We start from the raw sequence: 15,063 nt of genomic DNA on the forward strand, positions 1-15,063 counted from the left end.
GGGCACATGGCATTATTTTGTCCTTTTTATGGTTGAGTAGTATTCCATTGTATATATGTACCACATATTCCTAATCCATTCATCCACCAATGGGCCTTTAGATTGTTTCTATGTCTTAGCTGTTGTGAATAATGCTGTGATGAACATAGGGGTGCATGTATCTTTTTCAATGAAATTTTTGTCTGGATATAAGCCTGGAGTGGGATTGCTGGGTCATATGGTAGTTCTATACTTAGTTTTCAGAGGTATTTCCATACTGTTTTCCATAGTGGTTGTACCAATTTAGATTTTCACCAACAGTATAGGAGAGTTCCCTTTTCTCCACATTCTCTCCAGCACTTGTTATTTGTTGACTTGTTAATGATGGCCACTCTCAGTGGTGTGAGGTGGTACCTCATTGTGGTTTTGATTTGAATTCTCTAGTAATTAGTGATGTTGAGCATTTTTTATGTGCCTTCTGGCCATTTGTATGTCTTCTTTGGTAAAATGTCTGTTCAGGTCTTCTGCCCATTTTTAATTTGGGTTGATTGTTTTTTGTTGTTGTTAAGTTTATTCGGAGATTAGACCTTCGTCAGTTGAGTCATTGGCAAAAATTTCCTCCCATTCTATGGGTTGTCTTTTCATTTTTTTAATGGTGTCCTTTGCTGTGCAGAAGATTTTGAGTTTAATTAGGTTTCATTGGTTTATTAGTGTCTTTATTGTCTTTATTCCAGGGGGTGGATCAAACAAGATGTTGCTGTGATCTCTGTCAAAGAGCATTCTGCCTATGTTTTCCTCTAGGAGTTTTATAGAGTCTGGTCTTACTTTTAGGTCTTTAATCCATTTTGAGTTTATTTTTGTGTATGGTGTTAGACAATGTTCTAATTTCATTCTCTTACATGCAGTTGTCCAGTTCTCCCAGCACCATTTAGTAAAGAGACTATCTTTCCTCCACCACATGGTCTTGTCTCCTTTGTCATAGATTAATTGACCATAGATATTTGGGTTTATTTCTGGGCTTTCTCTCCTATTCTGTTGATCTAAATTTCTGTTTTTGTGGCAGTACCATACTGTCTTGATGACTGTAGCTTTGTAGTAGAGTCTGAAGTCAGGGAGCCTGAATCCTCCAGTTCCAATTTTCCTTTTCGATACTGCTTTGGCTATTTGAGGTCTTTTGTGTTTTCATACAAATTTTAAAATATTTACCTAAAGATTTTAGAATTATATTTAAACTTAACTTAGTATAAAACATGACTGTTGATATAGAAAAATTTGTTTTAATTACTTTAGTGAATACAAATTAACATTTTTCATAAACTGAAATATTCTCTAGCAATAATGCTAGCTTATTTAATGACTAAATCAATATAAGCAGTTTAGGAAGTTTGAATTAGCTAATCTCTTTATGAGAAAACAAATCTAAACGTTATTTTTAAAAAGTATGTATATTTTACTTAACATTGATAAATTATAGAAAAAACATATAATTGCCTTTTTTCTTAAACCAAAATTATTAATCCAGCCTGATTTCCCCAAAGACTCTCCTTAATTATTAAACTTGGATTCCTGAAATGTTTCTAAGCTAGCAGTTTTTATAAGGACTTTTTATTTAAGTCTAGCACATTTAAGGCATCAGAAATTCTGGGCTTTTTGGTTTGTTTGTTTTGTTTTTGTTTTTTCATGGCCACACCCATGGCATATGAAAGATCCTCGGGCAGGGAATGAGCCACAGCTGTGACCTATGCTGCAGCTGCAACAATGCTGGATCTTTTAACCCACAGTGACCTGAGTTGATAGAGTCAGATTCTTAAGCCACTGTACCACAGTTGAGAACTCCTGGACATTTTTTAATTTGAGAGACTTATGCAAGTACATATATATGTATGTCAATAAGAACAAAGTTCCTTTAACTTAAGAGACATTATAATGGAATTTATTAATACCCTACAGAGTCAGAAAACATTTTACATTTACTCAGCAAAATATAAATGCTGTTATAAATTATGGACACAGACACATAGCTTACAGCTTCAGTTTTACAACCTCAATCTCAAGTTGAAAGTAAACAAAGAAACACAAAGACTCTGCAGTTCAGATCTCAAAATAATTGTTCTTCCTAGTGGGCACAAAATTCTTAATCAATTCGAGTTCATAAAGGACAAACAAAAATACTAAAAACCATACCTCCTCACACCAGTCAGCATGACCATCATTAATAACTCTATAAGTAACAAATTCTAGAGAGGATGTGGAGAAAAGGGAACCCTTCTATACTGTTGGTGGGAATGTAAATTGGCACAACCACTATGGAAAACAGTATGGAAATACCTCAGAAAACCAAATATAGAGGTACCATATGATCTGGCAATCCTACTCCTGGGCATATATCCAGACCAAACTATAATTTAAAAAGATACATGTACCCCTATGTTCATTGCAGCACTATTCACAATAGCCAAGACATGGAAACAACCTAAATGCCCATAGATAGATGAATATATTAACAAGATGTGGTACATATATACAATGGAATACTATTCGGCCATAAAAAGAACAAATCAATGCCATGTGCAGCAGCATGAATGCAACTAGAGATTCTCATACTAAGCAAAGTCAGAAAGAAAAAGACAAAACCATATGATTTAACTTATACATGGAATCTAAAATATGACACAAATGGGAGTTTCCATTGTGGCTCAGTGGGCTAGGAATTTGACTTGTATCCATGAGGATGCAGGTTCAATACCTGGCCTTGCTCAATGGGTTACAGATCTGGCATTGCTGTGAGCTGTGGTGTGGGTTGCAGACAAAGCTCAGATCTGGCATTGCTATGGCTGTGGCATAGGCTGGCAGCTGCAGCTCTAATTTGACCCCTCTCCTGGGAACTTCCATATGCCACAGGTGCAGCCCTAAAAAGCAATAAATAAATAAATAAATAAACAAAATATGGCACAAATGGGACTATCTACAAAACAGACTCACAGACATAGAGAACAGACTTGTGGTTGCCATGGGGGAGGGGGAGAGAGTGGGATGGATGGAGAGTTTGGAGTTAGTAGATGCAAGCTATTACATTTATAACAGATAAGCAAGGAGGACCTACTGTATAGCACAGGGAACTATATCCAGTCTCTTGGGACAGAACATAATGGAAGATAATACGAGAAAAAGAATGTATATATACATATGCCTGGGTCACTTTGCTGTACAGTAGAAACTGGCACAACATCTAAAATCAACTATACTTTAATATAAAAAAAGAAAAATACTAAAAACCTGGATTCTTTGTCATCTCATTTCTAAAAGAAATTAGATCTTCATCACCTAGCAGGTATCACCAAATGGTTAGGCCATAAAACCAAATTCCCAATCATTGCTATCCATGTGAAATAACTTAGCCATGCATCAATCAGAAACAAAAACAAAGTTTTAAAAATTCAGTAAAAAGTAAAAACAGACAGTAAACTTAGTTCTATAACCACTTTGGATTAACTGTAAGACAGTTAATATATTCCTGGGTTTAAACCACCCATGAAGTATGCTTTCTTGATCATAAAGTTTGGTTCTATTATATGAGTCCATTTGGGTGTCTCTGTAAAAACTTAAGATTTCCAAAATTAAAGTATAATTTTCAAAAACAGAAAGCCATGTTTCTTGTGCAAATATAAAATGAACATTTATCAGAGTTTTGTTAAATGAGGGAACACGAAGTTAAAACCAATTCAAAGAGTTTATGAGAAAGCAGACATATATTAATTTAAAAACACTGCAGAGTTAGATGCAAACTGGTTAATATCTTGCAGAATAAGTCACAACCTGTGGGGTTATCTGGCCCATCAGACAGAAATTATTTGCATTATCTGTCACACAAAAATCTACCAGTTAACCTCTGCCTTAGCAGAATTATAAAATAGCCTGGTCAGGAGTTCCCTTGTGGTACAGCAGAAACAAATATGACTGTTATCCATGAGGATGCAGTTCAATCCCTGGCCTCGCTCAGTGGATGGGGATCTGGGGTTGCCAGTGAGCTGTGGTGTTGATCCCAGACGCTGCTAGGATCTGGCATTGCTGTTGCTCCAGCTGACCCCCAGCCTAGGAACCTCCATATGCGTGGGTGCGGCCCCTAAAAAAAAAAAAGCCCAGTCAATAGAAAGTCAAAGCCAGAAAAGCTATGAAAGAAAACCTGGTAATCTCTTGCCAATTTTGGATGATTTTTCTCATAGGAGTAAGGTTGTGACTATTGCATGAGTATACCTATATTAAAAATTACTCATTTATCTGAAATTCATATTTAACTGTGAATCCAGTATTTATCTTTTAACCTTAGTAACAAGTTAACAAAAGCTTTATCAAGGCTGTACAGTTCTATTACCAACAACGTATCTCTTAAATCTGTGTATAGCTTCATATTCTTGCCTAGATAATAAATATTAAGTAGCATTTCGAATGCTCGTCTATTCTTCACATTTACCACTGGGAGGCGCCTGTAACTCACAGTCTACTGGATGCCGAATCGTAACGAGGCTATGAGAGTGTTTCAACTTCTTATCCGCTAGGGGGACAGTTCAGAAACCTCTCAGGTTTCACAACAAGGCTCTGCTCTCGTGCTTGCTAATAATCTGAGCGCACGCGCGCAACTGCTCCAAGGCCCGCTCGGACTGCGCAGGCGTTCCAGTGAGCGCGTGGAAGCCTTTGGTAGGACTCACCGGACGGAAAGGGAGGGGCTGGAGCCGCTGGGATAGCACACGCTCGGGGGGTGTAGGCTGCGCACTGCTGGGTCGCTGTCCGGGCCGCGCATCCAGGTATTTGATGCTCCGTGGAGATGCCTAGCCCGGGCGTTCAACACGAGGACGGCGCAGGGCTGGTCTCCACTGACAACTCGACCCCTCAAAAGGAAGATCTAAGCCGCAAGGTGAGTGTGGGGACGAGGTGACAAGGCCCCCAGGCGCGGGACAGGGTGCTATTCGTCCTCAGAGAAGATCCACTGTGGCCGTGTGGTCCGATTTCGGCTTTGCCGGACTGGGCTGCATTGACAGCTACAGTTAAAGGGAGATCGTGAAACTTGCCCCGAGATTAGTCCCAGATAGCAGTAGGGTGGAGGTTTAGTTGGGTGGTTTTGTTTTTTGGGTTTTTTAAACCCCAAATTTTTAAGTCATTTTAAAAGCCCTTATACAATAAAATTTACCTTTTTCCTTTTCTGTAAATCTAGCACATGTATAAATTTGTTTGACTACCACTATTGGGATACAGAACTGTTCCATTACCCCAAGAGACTCCCTTTATAGCCATGCTTTCCCCCACCTAGAAGCTCTGGCCGCAGCCTGATCTGCTGCCGATGACAGAACAGTTTTGTCCTTTAGGGAACATCATGTAGATGAAATCATAGCATATGTCATTCTAAGATTGGCTTCTCTCACACAGCATAATGTCTTTGAGATTTATGGTTGAGTTTTCTATATACTCTTTTTTTTTTTTTTTTTTGTCTTTTTGCCTTTTCTAGGGCCGCACAAGCGGCATATGGAGGTTCCCAGGCTAGGGGTCTAATTGGAGCTGTAGACACCGGCCTACACTACAGCCACAGCAATGGGATCCAAGCCTCCTCTGACTTACATCACAGCTCATGACAACACCAGATCCTTAACCCACTGAGCAAGGCCAGGGATCGAACCCACAACCTCATGGTTTCTAGTCGGATTCGTTAACCACTGCGCCACGACAGGAACTCCAGGTTTTCTACATACTGTTGAGCTTGGGGGCATGTTGAAGTTTGTTCCCAGGCCAGTGATCAAACCTGTGCTTCAGCAGCAACCCAGGCCACTCCAGTGATAACGCTGGATCTTTAACCTGCTGCACAAGGGAAGAAATACTGCCCACCCTAGAGCTGCTGCTGATATCCTGTGCCTCAGAAAATATCACCACCAACTATCCACCTGTCTGTGCCAGTAATCTGGGAGCCACCCCTTAAGTCCATTACAAAGTCCTATCAGGTTAACATTTAAGGCCCACTTCAAAGATGTCCCTTTATCACCATAGCTCACCACTTATACTGATGTGTGATATATCCCTGAGGTGTTTAAGGTCTGGCAAAGATCATACAGGATCTCCTTTTAGAGGCTTTAGTGATACTATGTAATCAGTCCTGTTCACAAAATAACTACCATTACTGATTGAACCTTCTCTTACTAATAAAAAGTGAGACCTAGTTCAACAGTGACAGCATCTGTGCTAGCTTTTGAGATACAGAGAGGAGTAAAGCAGAGAGGAAAAGTGATAGGTTGTACTGCCCCCCACCCCCAACCCCCCCGGTAGGGCATTTACTACTGCTTGCTTAGTCTGAATGTGTGGCCACACCATTTAGGACATAAGTCATGAAAAGCATTGGTATAGAGGGATGAGGTTGGGAGAAGTGACCCCACCCCACATTCCATTTGGTATTTTTCAAGAAAGTTAAAATACAACTTAAGTGAAATCATTGAAAAAAATGGTATTGCTTTTGGGTTTTGGTGCAATTATGTTTTTATTTCATATTGTCACTTTTAAATAAAAGGTATAAACCTTGTTTAGTAACTGTGGCTGTTCCCTGAATATGAATGCTGGTTGCCAATATCCTATCTGGGTCCAAGGGGCCATCTAACACCTGGCAAGTCTGATCACTCTTTCTTCCCCCAATTTTCCCACACTTGCACCACCACACACACTGTTGTTGAAAACAATCTATATATTCACCGACTGTCCATTTGGACAATCAGTACATTTTAGCCCCTTATCACATCTTTTTAATTTTAAAGGTCCCTCAGTGAGCATACTTTGCTAACTTCTGATTTAAGAAAATCTTCTTTATTTCAATAGATTAAAGAACAAAAAATTATTGTGGATGAACTTTCTAACCTAAAGAAGAACAGGGTAAGTTATTAGAATTATTCTGAACAGTATGCCAGAGGGTTTGATTATATCTCATTAGCTTATATAAAAGTTATAAGAACTATATATAAGATTTATGTCAAAATTTATAAGATTTCAGCATCTTTTTAGTTAAATTGCAAAAGTGAAAAGTGTATATGTATCATATATGGATGTCTATATATTAATCATAGTTGATGATATCTTTTCCCCATAATATGCAATTGACATTACCTTTGAACAAAGTGATACTAATTATTTTATCTTGGAGCTGTAATCACTAATAGTCTTTGTTTTATACTTGAATTTGGTGTTTTCTTTTGAAATGAACTTTATTTAAATATACTAAAAAGATAAGAAACTAGTCCTTTAAGTGAATGTAGATAATTATTTTTTTTAAAAAAAGGATAAATGCTTCCTCTTCCCCTTCCCTGAGTTTTTTACAGAAAGCTTCCAAATCTTTTATTGTTGTTGTTTAACACCATTTCTATTAATGTATTTATAAACAATCAAGCTACTGCTTCATGTGTAGTTATACTTGCCAAAAATTATATTTTGAAGGTAAGGAAGAATGATTTGAACCCTTTAAAACATTTTAAAAATTATTTGGTAACTGACAGGTTAGACATTTCTGATATGGTCATTTGTGGAATATTAGAAGTTAGGGTACAATTCATACAAACTTTCTAGAGGGCAAGTTGGCAGAATGTACCAAAGTTTTAAAACTATGTAACACTTTGATACAGCAGTTCTATTGATAGGAATTGATACTTAGGAAAAAAAAAACTATGGGAGTGGAGTTCCCGTTGTGGCTCAGTGGTTAATGAATCCAATTAGGAACCATGGGGTTGCAGGTTCGATCCCTGGCCTTACTCAGTGGATTAAGGATTCAGTGTTGCCATGTGCTGTGGTGTGAGTCACAGACATGGCTCAGATCCCACGTTGCTATGGCTGTGGCGTAGGCCAGCGACAACAGCTCCGATTGGACCCCTAGCCTGGGAACCTCCATATGCCGTGGAAGCGGCCCCAGAAAAGGCAAAAAAAAAAAAATTAAAACAAACAAACAAACAAAAAAACATGGGAGTGCATCACAACATTGATTTATAATGGTGAAAAATTGGTAACACCTGAAACTTGAGGACTGACCAAATAAATTGTAATATTACAAAAGAAAAATGGTGTAACAGTGGTGTTACAGTATACACAGAGAAAGAGTTTTACCTCAGTGTCCATGGTAGCAGTTTCTAGATAGTTGGATAATGGGTGACTTTTGTTTGTCCGTATTTGCTAAAGTATTGTTCTGAATATGTTAGTGAAGTCCAAGAATAAGCAATAATAGGGTTCAGAGTTTTGACATCTGCTACTTTTAAAATCAAATCATGATATTAGCCTAAATTATGTTTTGCAGAAAGTATATAGGCAGCAACAGAACAGCAACATATTCTTTCTTGCAGACCGAACGGAAATGCTTTCTGAAAGCAAAAGTAAGTTTTTTGGTATATTATGTGGAAACACAGAGAAATTCTTTTGTGGGCTTTCTGTAGAAATTCATAATAGTGCCTAAATTACACTGTCTGTATCTGTTTTTTGTTTGTTTTGTTTTATTTTGTTTTTGCTTTTTAGTGCTACACCGTGGCATATGGAGGTTCCCAGGCTAGGGGTTGAATCAGAGCTACAGCTGCTGGCCTACACCGCAGCCACAGCAACACAGGATCCGAGCTGCATCTGCAACCTACACCATAGCTCACGGCAACACCAGATCCTTAACCCACTGAGCAAGGCCACGGATCCAACCTATGTCTTCATGGATGCTAGTCAGATTCATTAACCACTGAGCCACAACAGCAACTCCCACTTTCTATATCTGAATGTTTAACTATATATCTTAAAATTGGATAATGGTATATCTATTAATAAAATTAATATAGTGATTTGGTTTTCTTCAAGTTAGCCTTCCAAAATGAGTCTAAAAAAAACCTTGATTTCAAATGAAATCAAGTAAAACGTAAGATGTATTAGCATAATTGCTAATGTAAACTCTGGAGTTTTAGACAAATCTAGGTATAAAGTACTGTTCAATCACTTTCTACCCTTGTAATTTTGAGTGGATCATTTCCAAAGTCTTACGGGATTTAAATAAAATGGTACATATGTATGAAGTACATAGCCCACTGCTTATGTCAAAATAAGCATTTAACAAGCTAGTTCTTTAAAAGATAAACATTCTTTACCAGAAGTCTGTTGTAAATTATTCCAGCTGACACAGTACATATACTCAAATGGTTTGATCTTGGTAAATCACATGTGTTGCCCTATGAATAACTAGGCAGAGGTCCAGAAATTTTTATTTCACTTATTATTTCTTCTCCCCTCCCCCACAGATATATTAGATGAGCTGAGAAAAGAATATCAAGAAACAGAAAACTCAGAGAAGACCAAGATCAAGAAATAGTCCACTTGATTTTACATAGCAATGTGTGGCATTTGTTGTGCTGTAAGCTTTTCCATTGAGCATTTCAGCAAAAACTTGAAAGAGGATTTACTATGTAATCTTAAACGGCGGGGACCCAATAGTAGTAAACAGTTGTTAAAGTCTAATGCTGACTATCACTGTTTATTTTCTGGTCATGTCCTTCACTTAAGAGGCGTGCTGACAGCCCAGCCTGTGGAAGATGAAAGAGGCAATGTATTCCTGTGGAATGGAGAAGTCTTTGGTGGAATAAAGGTTGCACCTGAAGAGAATGACACTCAAATAATGTTTAATTATCTTTCCTCTTGTAAGAATGAGTCTGATATTTTGTCAGTCTTCTCAGAAGTCCAAGGTCCTTGGTCTTTTATATATTATCAAGCATCTAGTCATTCTTTATGGTTTGGGAGGGATTTTTTTGGTCGTCGTAGCTTGCTTTGGCAATTTAGTAATTTGGGCAAGAGTTTCTGCCTCTCTTCAGTTGCCACCCAAACGTCTGGAGTGGTTAATCAGTGGCAAGAAGTTCCAGCATCTGGAATTTTCAGAATTGATCTCCTGTCTGCTTCCATTTCCAAATCTGTTGTTTTAAAATTGTATCCTTGGAAATATAACGCTGGGAATAATGTTATCAAAGAATGTGCTGGGAGCCTGACTCTCATTTCAGCAGACTTACCAACATTTGTGTCAGTGGTAGAAAATGAAGCCAAACTTTATCTTAAAGAACCGGTTGTTCCTTTAAATATGATGCTGCCACAAGCTCCATTTGAAATCCATTGCAGTGGCATTTCCAGCATCCCACCAAGAGAGACCCTGAAGGTCTTTCTTACTGATGGGCACATGAACGAAGTAGTTCAGCAGTTCATTGATGTCCTGAGTGCTGCAGTCAAGAGACGTGTATTGTGTTTACCTAGGGATGAAAACCTCTCACCAAGTGAAGTTCTGAAAACTAATAATAGGAAAGCAAATGTTGCAATCCTGTTTTCTGGTGGTGTTGATTCCATGGTTATTGCAGCCCTTGCTGACCGTCATATTCCTTTAGATGAGCCAATTGATCTTCTTAATGTGGCTTTCATAATGAAAGAAAAGAGCACACCAACTCATTTTAACAAAGAAGGGAAAAAACAGAAAAATCATTATGAAATACCTCCTGAGGAATCCTCTAAAAATGCTCTCGCAGCTGCTTCTGCTAGTCCTGATGAACAATTCAACGTGCCAGATCGAATCACAGGAAGAACAGGACTGAGGGAACTACAAGCTGCCAACCCTTCCCGGGTTTGGAATTTTGTTGAAATTAATGTTTCTCTGGAAGAACTGCAAAAATTCAGAAGGACTCGAATATCCCATTTAGTTCAGCCCTTGGATACAGTGTTGGATGATAGCATTGGCTGTGCTGTCTGGTTTGCTTCTGGCGGAGTTGGTTGGTTAGTGACCCAGGATGAAGCAAAACACTATCAGAGCAGAGCAAAGGTATGACACGGTATTTCTTCTCAGAATTTCTGACACCTCATTTTGACCCTTTGATCATTTAAGTTGCAAGAACACTGCATATTTTAGTTGGATTTAAGCTACCATACAGTGTATGTGATTCTTTAAAAATTGGGCATATTTTGCTATTTTATGACTTTGCCTTGTGGTTTTTCTATGAAAATGTTACCTTGAGGATTATAGTTTTTGAAGCACTTATCTTCTTTATTTTCCTTACTGTATAATAGATAACGTGTTTTAAATGGATTTCTTTAAACCTTTATAGGTAGTACTTACTGGAATTGGTGCAGATGAGCAACTTGGCGGTTATTCTCGTCATCGTGTCCGCTTCCAGAAACACGGGTTAGAAGGATTGAATAAGGAAATCGAGATGGAACTGGGTCGAATTTCTTCTAGAAATCTTGGTCGTGATGACAGGGTTATTGGTGATCATGGAAAAGAAGCAAGGTAATTCTTATCTATCTCAGGATTGTTGGGTATTTTCATAAAAACAATAGATTGTAAAAGAGATTTTTAGGTTCCTTTTTCTTTGGATACTTGCTCAAATGAATAACAACAGCAACAATATCTTGGCTTTATATTATAAGCACGTCAGTCAGAAGCAAAGCTGGGGAGCCAGAAGAACTTTTTTTCAGAACTCGTTCTCCAAGAAATGGCTTTTCAGTAATTTTCAAAGATGATACAATGACATGATTGTTTTTAAGACTACAGTGAAAAAGACTAAAAGTAAGATAGTGATATACTGAGAGAAGGTATTTAAAGGGCTTTTTGTTTTTTAATGTTTACTTTCCCTCCAGTAAGGGCATAATCCCATTCCCAAGGTTTTTTCTCCAGTGTCATATAGCCTGACTTTGTCCTTTAGACATCCCTGTACATACCGGCCTACCTGGAGATATTGCAGGTTCAATTCCAAACCACTGTAATAAAGCAAGTCATACAGATTTTCTGGTTTCCAGTGCAGACAAGTCATGTTTACCTTATACTGTAATCTATTAAGTATGCAATAGCATTGTATCTTAAAAAAATACATATACCTAAATTTAAAAATACAAAAGGCAGTCACAATGGTAACCTCAAAGATCACTGATATACATATCACCATAAGTATAAAAATGAAAAACTTTGAAATATGAAAATTTCTAAAAATGTGACACAGACAGGAAATGAACAAATGCTGCTGGAAAAATGGCATCACCAAAAGACTTGTTTGATGCAGAGTTGCCATAAACCTTCAATTTGTTTTAAAAAAAACAACTAAAAAACACAATGTCTCTGAAGTACAATAAAACAGGGTATGCCTGTGTGGAGCCATACTGATTAAGTGGTTCCAGTACTGGATTCCCCTAGGTTACATGTTTTTTTAAACACAATTTAGTTGTATGTTGCAGATTACCTAAAACTTTGAGAGACCAAGGTACTTTCATGCATGTGTGTGTGTGTGTATACATTTTTTGTATATATACATATACATTTTTCCCATTTTCGGCCTCCCTACAGCATATGGAGTTCCCTGGGCAGGGATCAGATCTGAGCCACAGTCACGACCTAAACGGCAGCTGCGGCAATGCCAGATCTTTAACCCACTGTGCTGGGACAGGGATTGAACCTTTGACCCAGCACTCCCAAGATACCGTCCATCCCTTTGCTCCACAGCAGGAACTCCGGTTCTTTTTTTAAATCTTAAGAGTTTGTGTTTACCTACAACATATTTCTGATGACAATGAACAAGTACTTGAATACAGCGTCTTAAAGCATCATGGATAAAAGATGTGTCATTTAACTATAAAAAGCAGAAATTTCTTCAAATTGGTTAATTTATTAAGTGGTAGTTTCATAACAAGGGTATAAGCATGCAAGAGCAAGGAGTCCACGTTAAGTTTTGTGGGAATTGGAACATAGTCATACTCTCAATCTGAGACTGTGTTGTTTCTTGTCTTGTCTACTATGTCATTCCTGAGTTACCAGTTCTGACATGTAAAATTATCATAATTTTCAAAATTTCATTATAAAAGAAATAAATAATAAGTAATGTCGCAATACAAAGTATGTAAAATGTTTTCCTTTTGAAGGGTGTATGTGTATGAGAGAGAGAAAGAGAAATTCAGTCCTCCATTTCAGCTAGTTCAGAGAAATGGGGATTTATTTTATTTAGTAAAAGCAATTAATTCTACAGACCTCCATATGATACCCTTGGGTAGAAATGAAAATGAACAATGTTTAAAACAGCTAATACAGAATTGTGATTTAGCAAATGTAGCTAGATCTAAACCAATTCATTATGGATTTTGGCATACATAGTCAACTGTAATCTATTCATTAGCTTCTCTGTTTAAATTTGCTTTTATAACTAATTCATTTTAATAAAATATTCTGTATAACAAATGCCTTTACCCTTCTAGCCTCTCTACTTAAGCTAGAATAAAATGTAATGAAATTGAAATACTAGTGTAATTATATTGCATTTTAAGGAACTGGTGGGGGGGATGGTATTAGAGTATCTTTTTTTTTTCTTTTTTTAATTTAACTTATTTATTTATTTATTTATTTTGCTTTTTAGGGCCACACCCGTGGCATATGGAGGTTCCCAGGCTAGGGGTCTAATCAGAGCTGTAGCCACCAGCCACAGCCACAGCCACAGCAATGTGGGATCCGAGCCGCGTCTGCGACCTACACCACAGCTCACAGCAATGCCAGATCCGCAACCCACTTGAGCAAGGCCAGGGACTGAACCCACAACCTCATGGTTCCTAGTCGGATTCGTTAACCACTGAGCCATGACGGGAACTCCTAATCTTAAACAAAAAAAAAAGGAACAGAATTTGGTAGGAAATTAGGGCAGGCAAAAGGACAGAAAGGGTTTTTATTGTTTGTTTGGGGGTTTTTTTGGTTGTTGGTTTTTTTTTTTTTTTTTTTTTTTTGGCTGTGCCCACAGCATAGAAAAGTTCACAAGGCCAGGGAAGACACTTCAGCCACAGCAGTGACAATGCTGAGTACTTAACCACTAGGTCAGCAGGGAACTCCTTTTTTTTTTTTTTTTTTTTTAATCTAATACTTTGTCCTGTTACACCAGTTTGTCACCATTTAAACAGTTTAAATGTAGTGAGACAATTTCGATACCATAAAGGTTTACTATAAGTAAATATTTTGCAAGTTCAGGATATAGTAGAACCCTTCCATGTTTTGTATCCCTAAAGTTCAGTTTCTTTAGACATATAAAGCACGGGCAGATTGAATAACTGACTAAAGGCCATGTTGTTTTCAAAGCATCCCCAAAGATATCTTGTGAAACAATTTGAAATTATTTCTTGACATCTTAGGCTTTATTTATCTATTGAGGGAAAATTTATTTATATTTTAGCATATGTATTAAATTAGGTGTTATGAAATGCTTTGTAAATGTGATTAAATTTTAGCTGTAAAATTGCATAAATAACTACAGTATTTTTAATTTAGAAAAATAGTACCCTAAAAAGTGAATTTATACTGTAAATTTTAGCATTGAGTAAAATGCAAAAGAAGTAATCACAACAGATTGAATTTTTTTAAATAGTGGTTATACTTTTTATTTTAGATTTCCTTTCCTGGATGAAAATGTTGTCTCCTTTCTAAATTCCCTACCAGTTTGGGAAAAAGCAAACTTGACTTTACCCCGTGGAATTGGTGAAAAGCTAATTTTGCGTCTTGCAGCAATGGAACTTGGTCTAACAACCTCTGCTCTTCTGCCAAAACGGGCTATGCAATTTGGATCCAGAATTGCAAAAATGGAAAAGAATAATGAGAAGGCATCTGATAAATGTGGAAGGCTCCAAGTCATTTCTTTAGAAAACCTTTCTATTGAAGAAGAGATTCAATTGTAATATTCCACAGTGTAACAACATTTATTGTTTTAAAAAATAAAACACTCTACTGCTTTATTATTGTATAACGTGGTTTTCAAGTTTATTACATGAATTTTTACTTAACTTTGTAATTTAATACAAGCACTTTAATCAAATTGACACTCTGGAGAAAGAGATTATGCTTGAATATTTTAAACTGTGACTTAACATTGTTTTGAACTCTTACGTGGTAATGTCCCACCAGCAACACTAAAAGAAGGCAGCTTTTACTGACTCTCTTCATGGTAGTAGCTACATCCAGAAATAATTCAATTTGTTATTGTTGTTGACATAGAGAACTAAGGTTTAAAGAAGCTAAACAGTTTAGTCTGAGGTTCACACCTGAGCAAATAC

General features: G+C 37.3%; 2 protein-coding genes and 1 long non-coding RNA gene across 3 annotated transcripts in view; 2 read left to right on the top strand and 1 right to left on the bottom strand.

Annotated features, from left to right (window-relative positions):
• LOC146396043 (uncharacterized) overlaps positions 1–15,063 on the bottom strand; it is a 152,683-nt gene that overhangs the window by 81,413 nt on the left and 56,207 nt on the right. The gene's annotated exons all lie outside the window — the stretch shown is intronic.
• Positions 4,692–9,477, top strand: ASDURF (ASNSD1 upstream open reading frame). Its single transcript, XM_084999212.1, has 4 exons — positions 4,692–4,891; positions 6,829–6,882; positions 8,288–8,363; positions 9,261–9,477. Exons 1-4 carry the CDS (start codon positions 4,802–4,804, stop codon positions 9,329–9,331), a joined length of 291 nt encoding a protein of 96 aa, XP_084855338.1. The 5' UTR covers positions 4,692–4,801; the 3' UTR covers positions 9,332–9,477.
• ASNSD1 (asparagine synthetase domain containing 1) lies at positions 9,353–14,753 on the top strand. Its single transcript, XM_005672020.4, has 3 exons — positions 9,353–10,813; positions 11,097–11,278; positions 14,403–14,753. The coding sequence occupies exons 1-3, from the start codon at positions 9,353–9,355 to the stop codon at positions 14,686–14,688; spliced, it is 1,929 nt and encodes a 642-aa protein (XP_005672077.1). The 3' UTR covers positions 14,689–14,753.

This window comes from Sus scrofa, chromosome 15 (assembly GCF_054392235.1).
Source record: "Sus scrofa isolate SSC_HxYL_T2T_F1_AM1 chromosome 15, Sscrofa_HxYL_maternal_Yorkshire_Landrace_v2.0, whole genome shotgun sequence".
Lineage (NCBI taxonomy): Eukaryota > Metazoa > Chordata > Mammalia > Artiodactyla > Suidae > Sus > Sus scrofa.

Excerpts from the sequence above, each read along its gene's own strand:
- ASDURF (XM_084999212.1), top strand. The coding sequence starts at position 4,802 with ATGCCTAGCCCGGGCGTTCAACACGAGGACGGCGCAGGGCTGGTCTCC. Across the intron at positions 4,892-6,828 it reads AGGAAGATCTAAGCCGCAAG|ATTAAAGAACAAAAAATTAT; the intron begins GTGAGTGTGGGG and ends TTATTTCAATAG. Across the intron at positions 8,364-9,260 it reads AATGCTTTCTGAAAGCAAAA|ATATATTAGATGAGCTGAGA; the intron begins GTAAGTTTTTTG and ends CCTCCCCCACAG.
- ASNSD1 (XM_005672020.4), top strand. The coding sequence starts at position 9,353 with ATGTGTGGCATTTGTTGTGCTGTAAGCTTTTCCATTGAGCATTTCAGC. Across the intron at positions 10,814-11,096 it reads ACTATCAGAGCAGAGCAAAG|GTAGTACTTACTGGAATTGG; the intron begins GTATGACACGGT and ends AAACCTTTATAG. Across the intron at positions 11,279-14,402 it reads GATCATGGAAAAGAAGCAAG|ATTTCCTTTCCTGGATGAAA; the intron begins GTAATTCTTATC and ends TTTTTATTTTAG.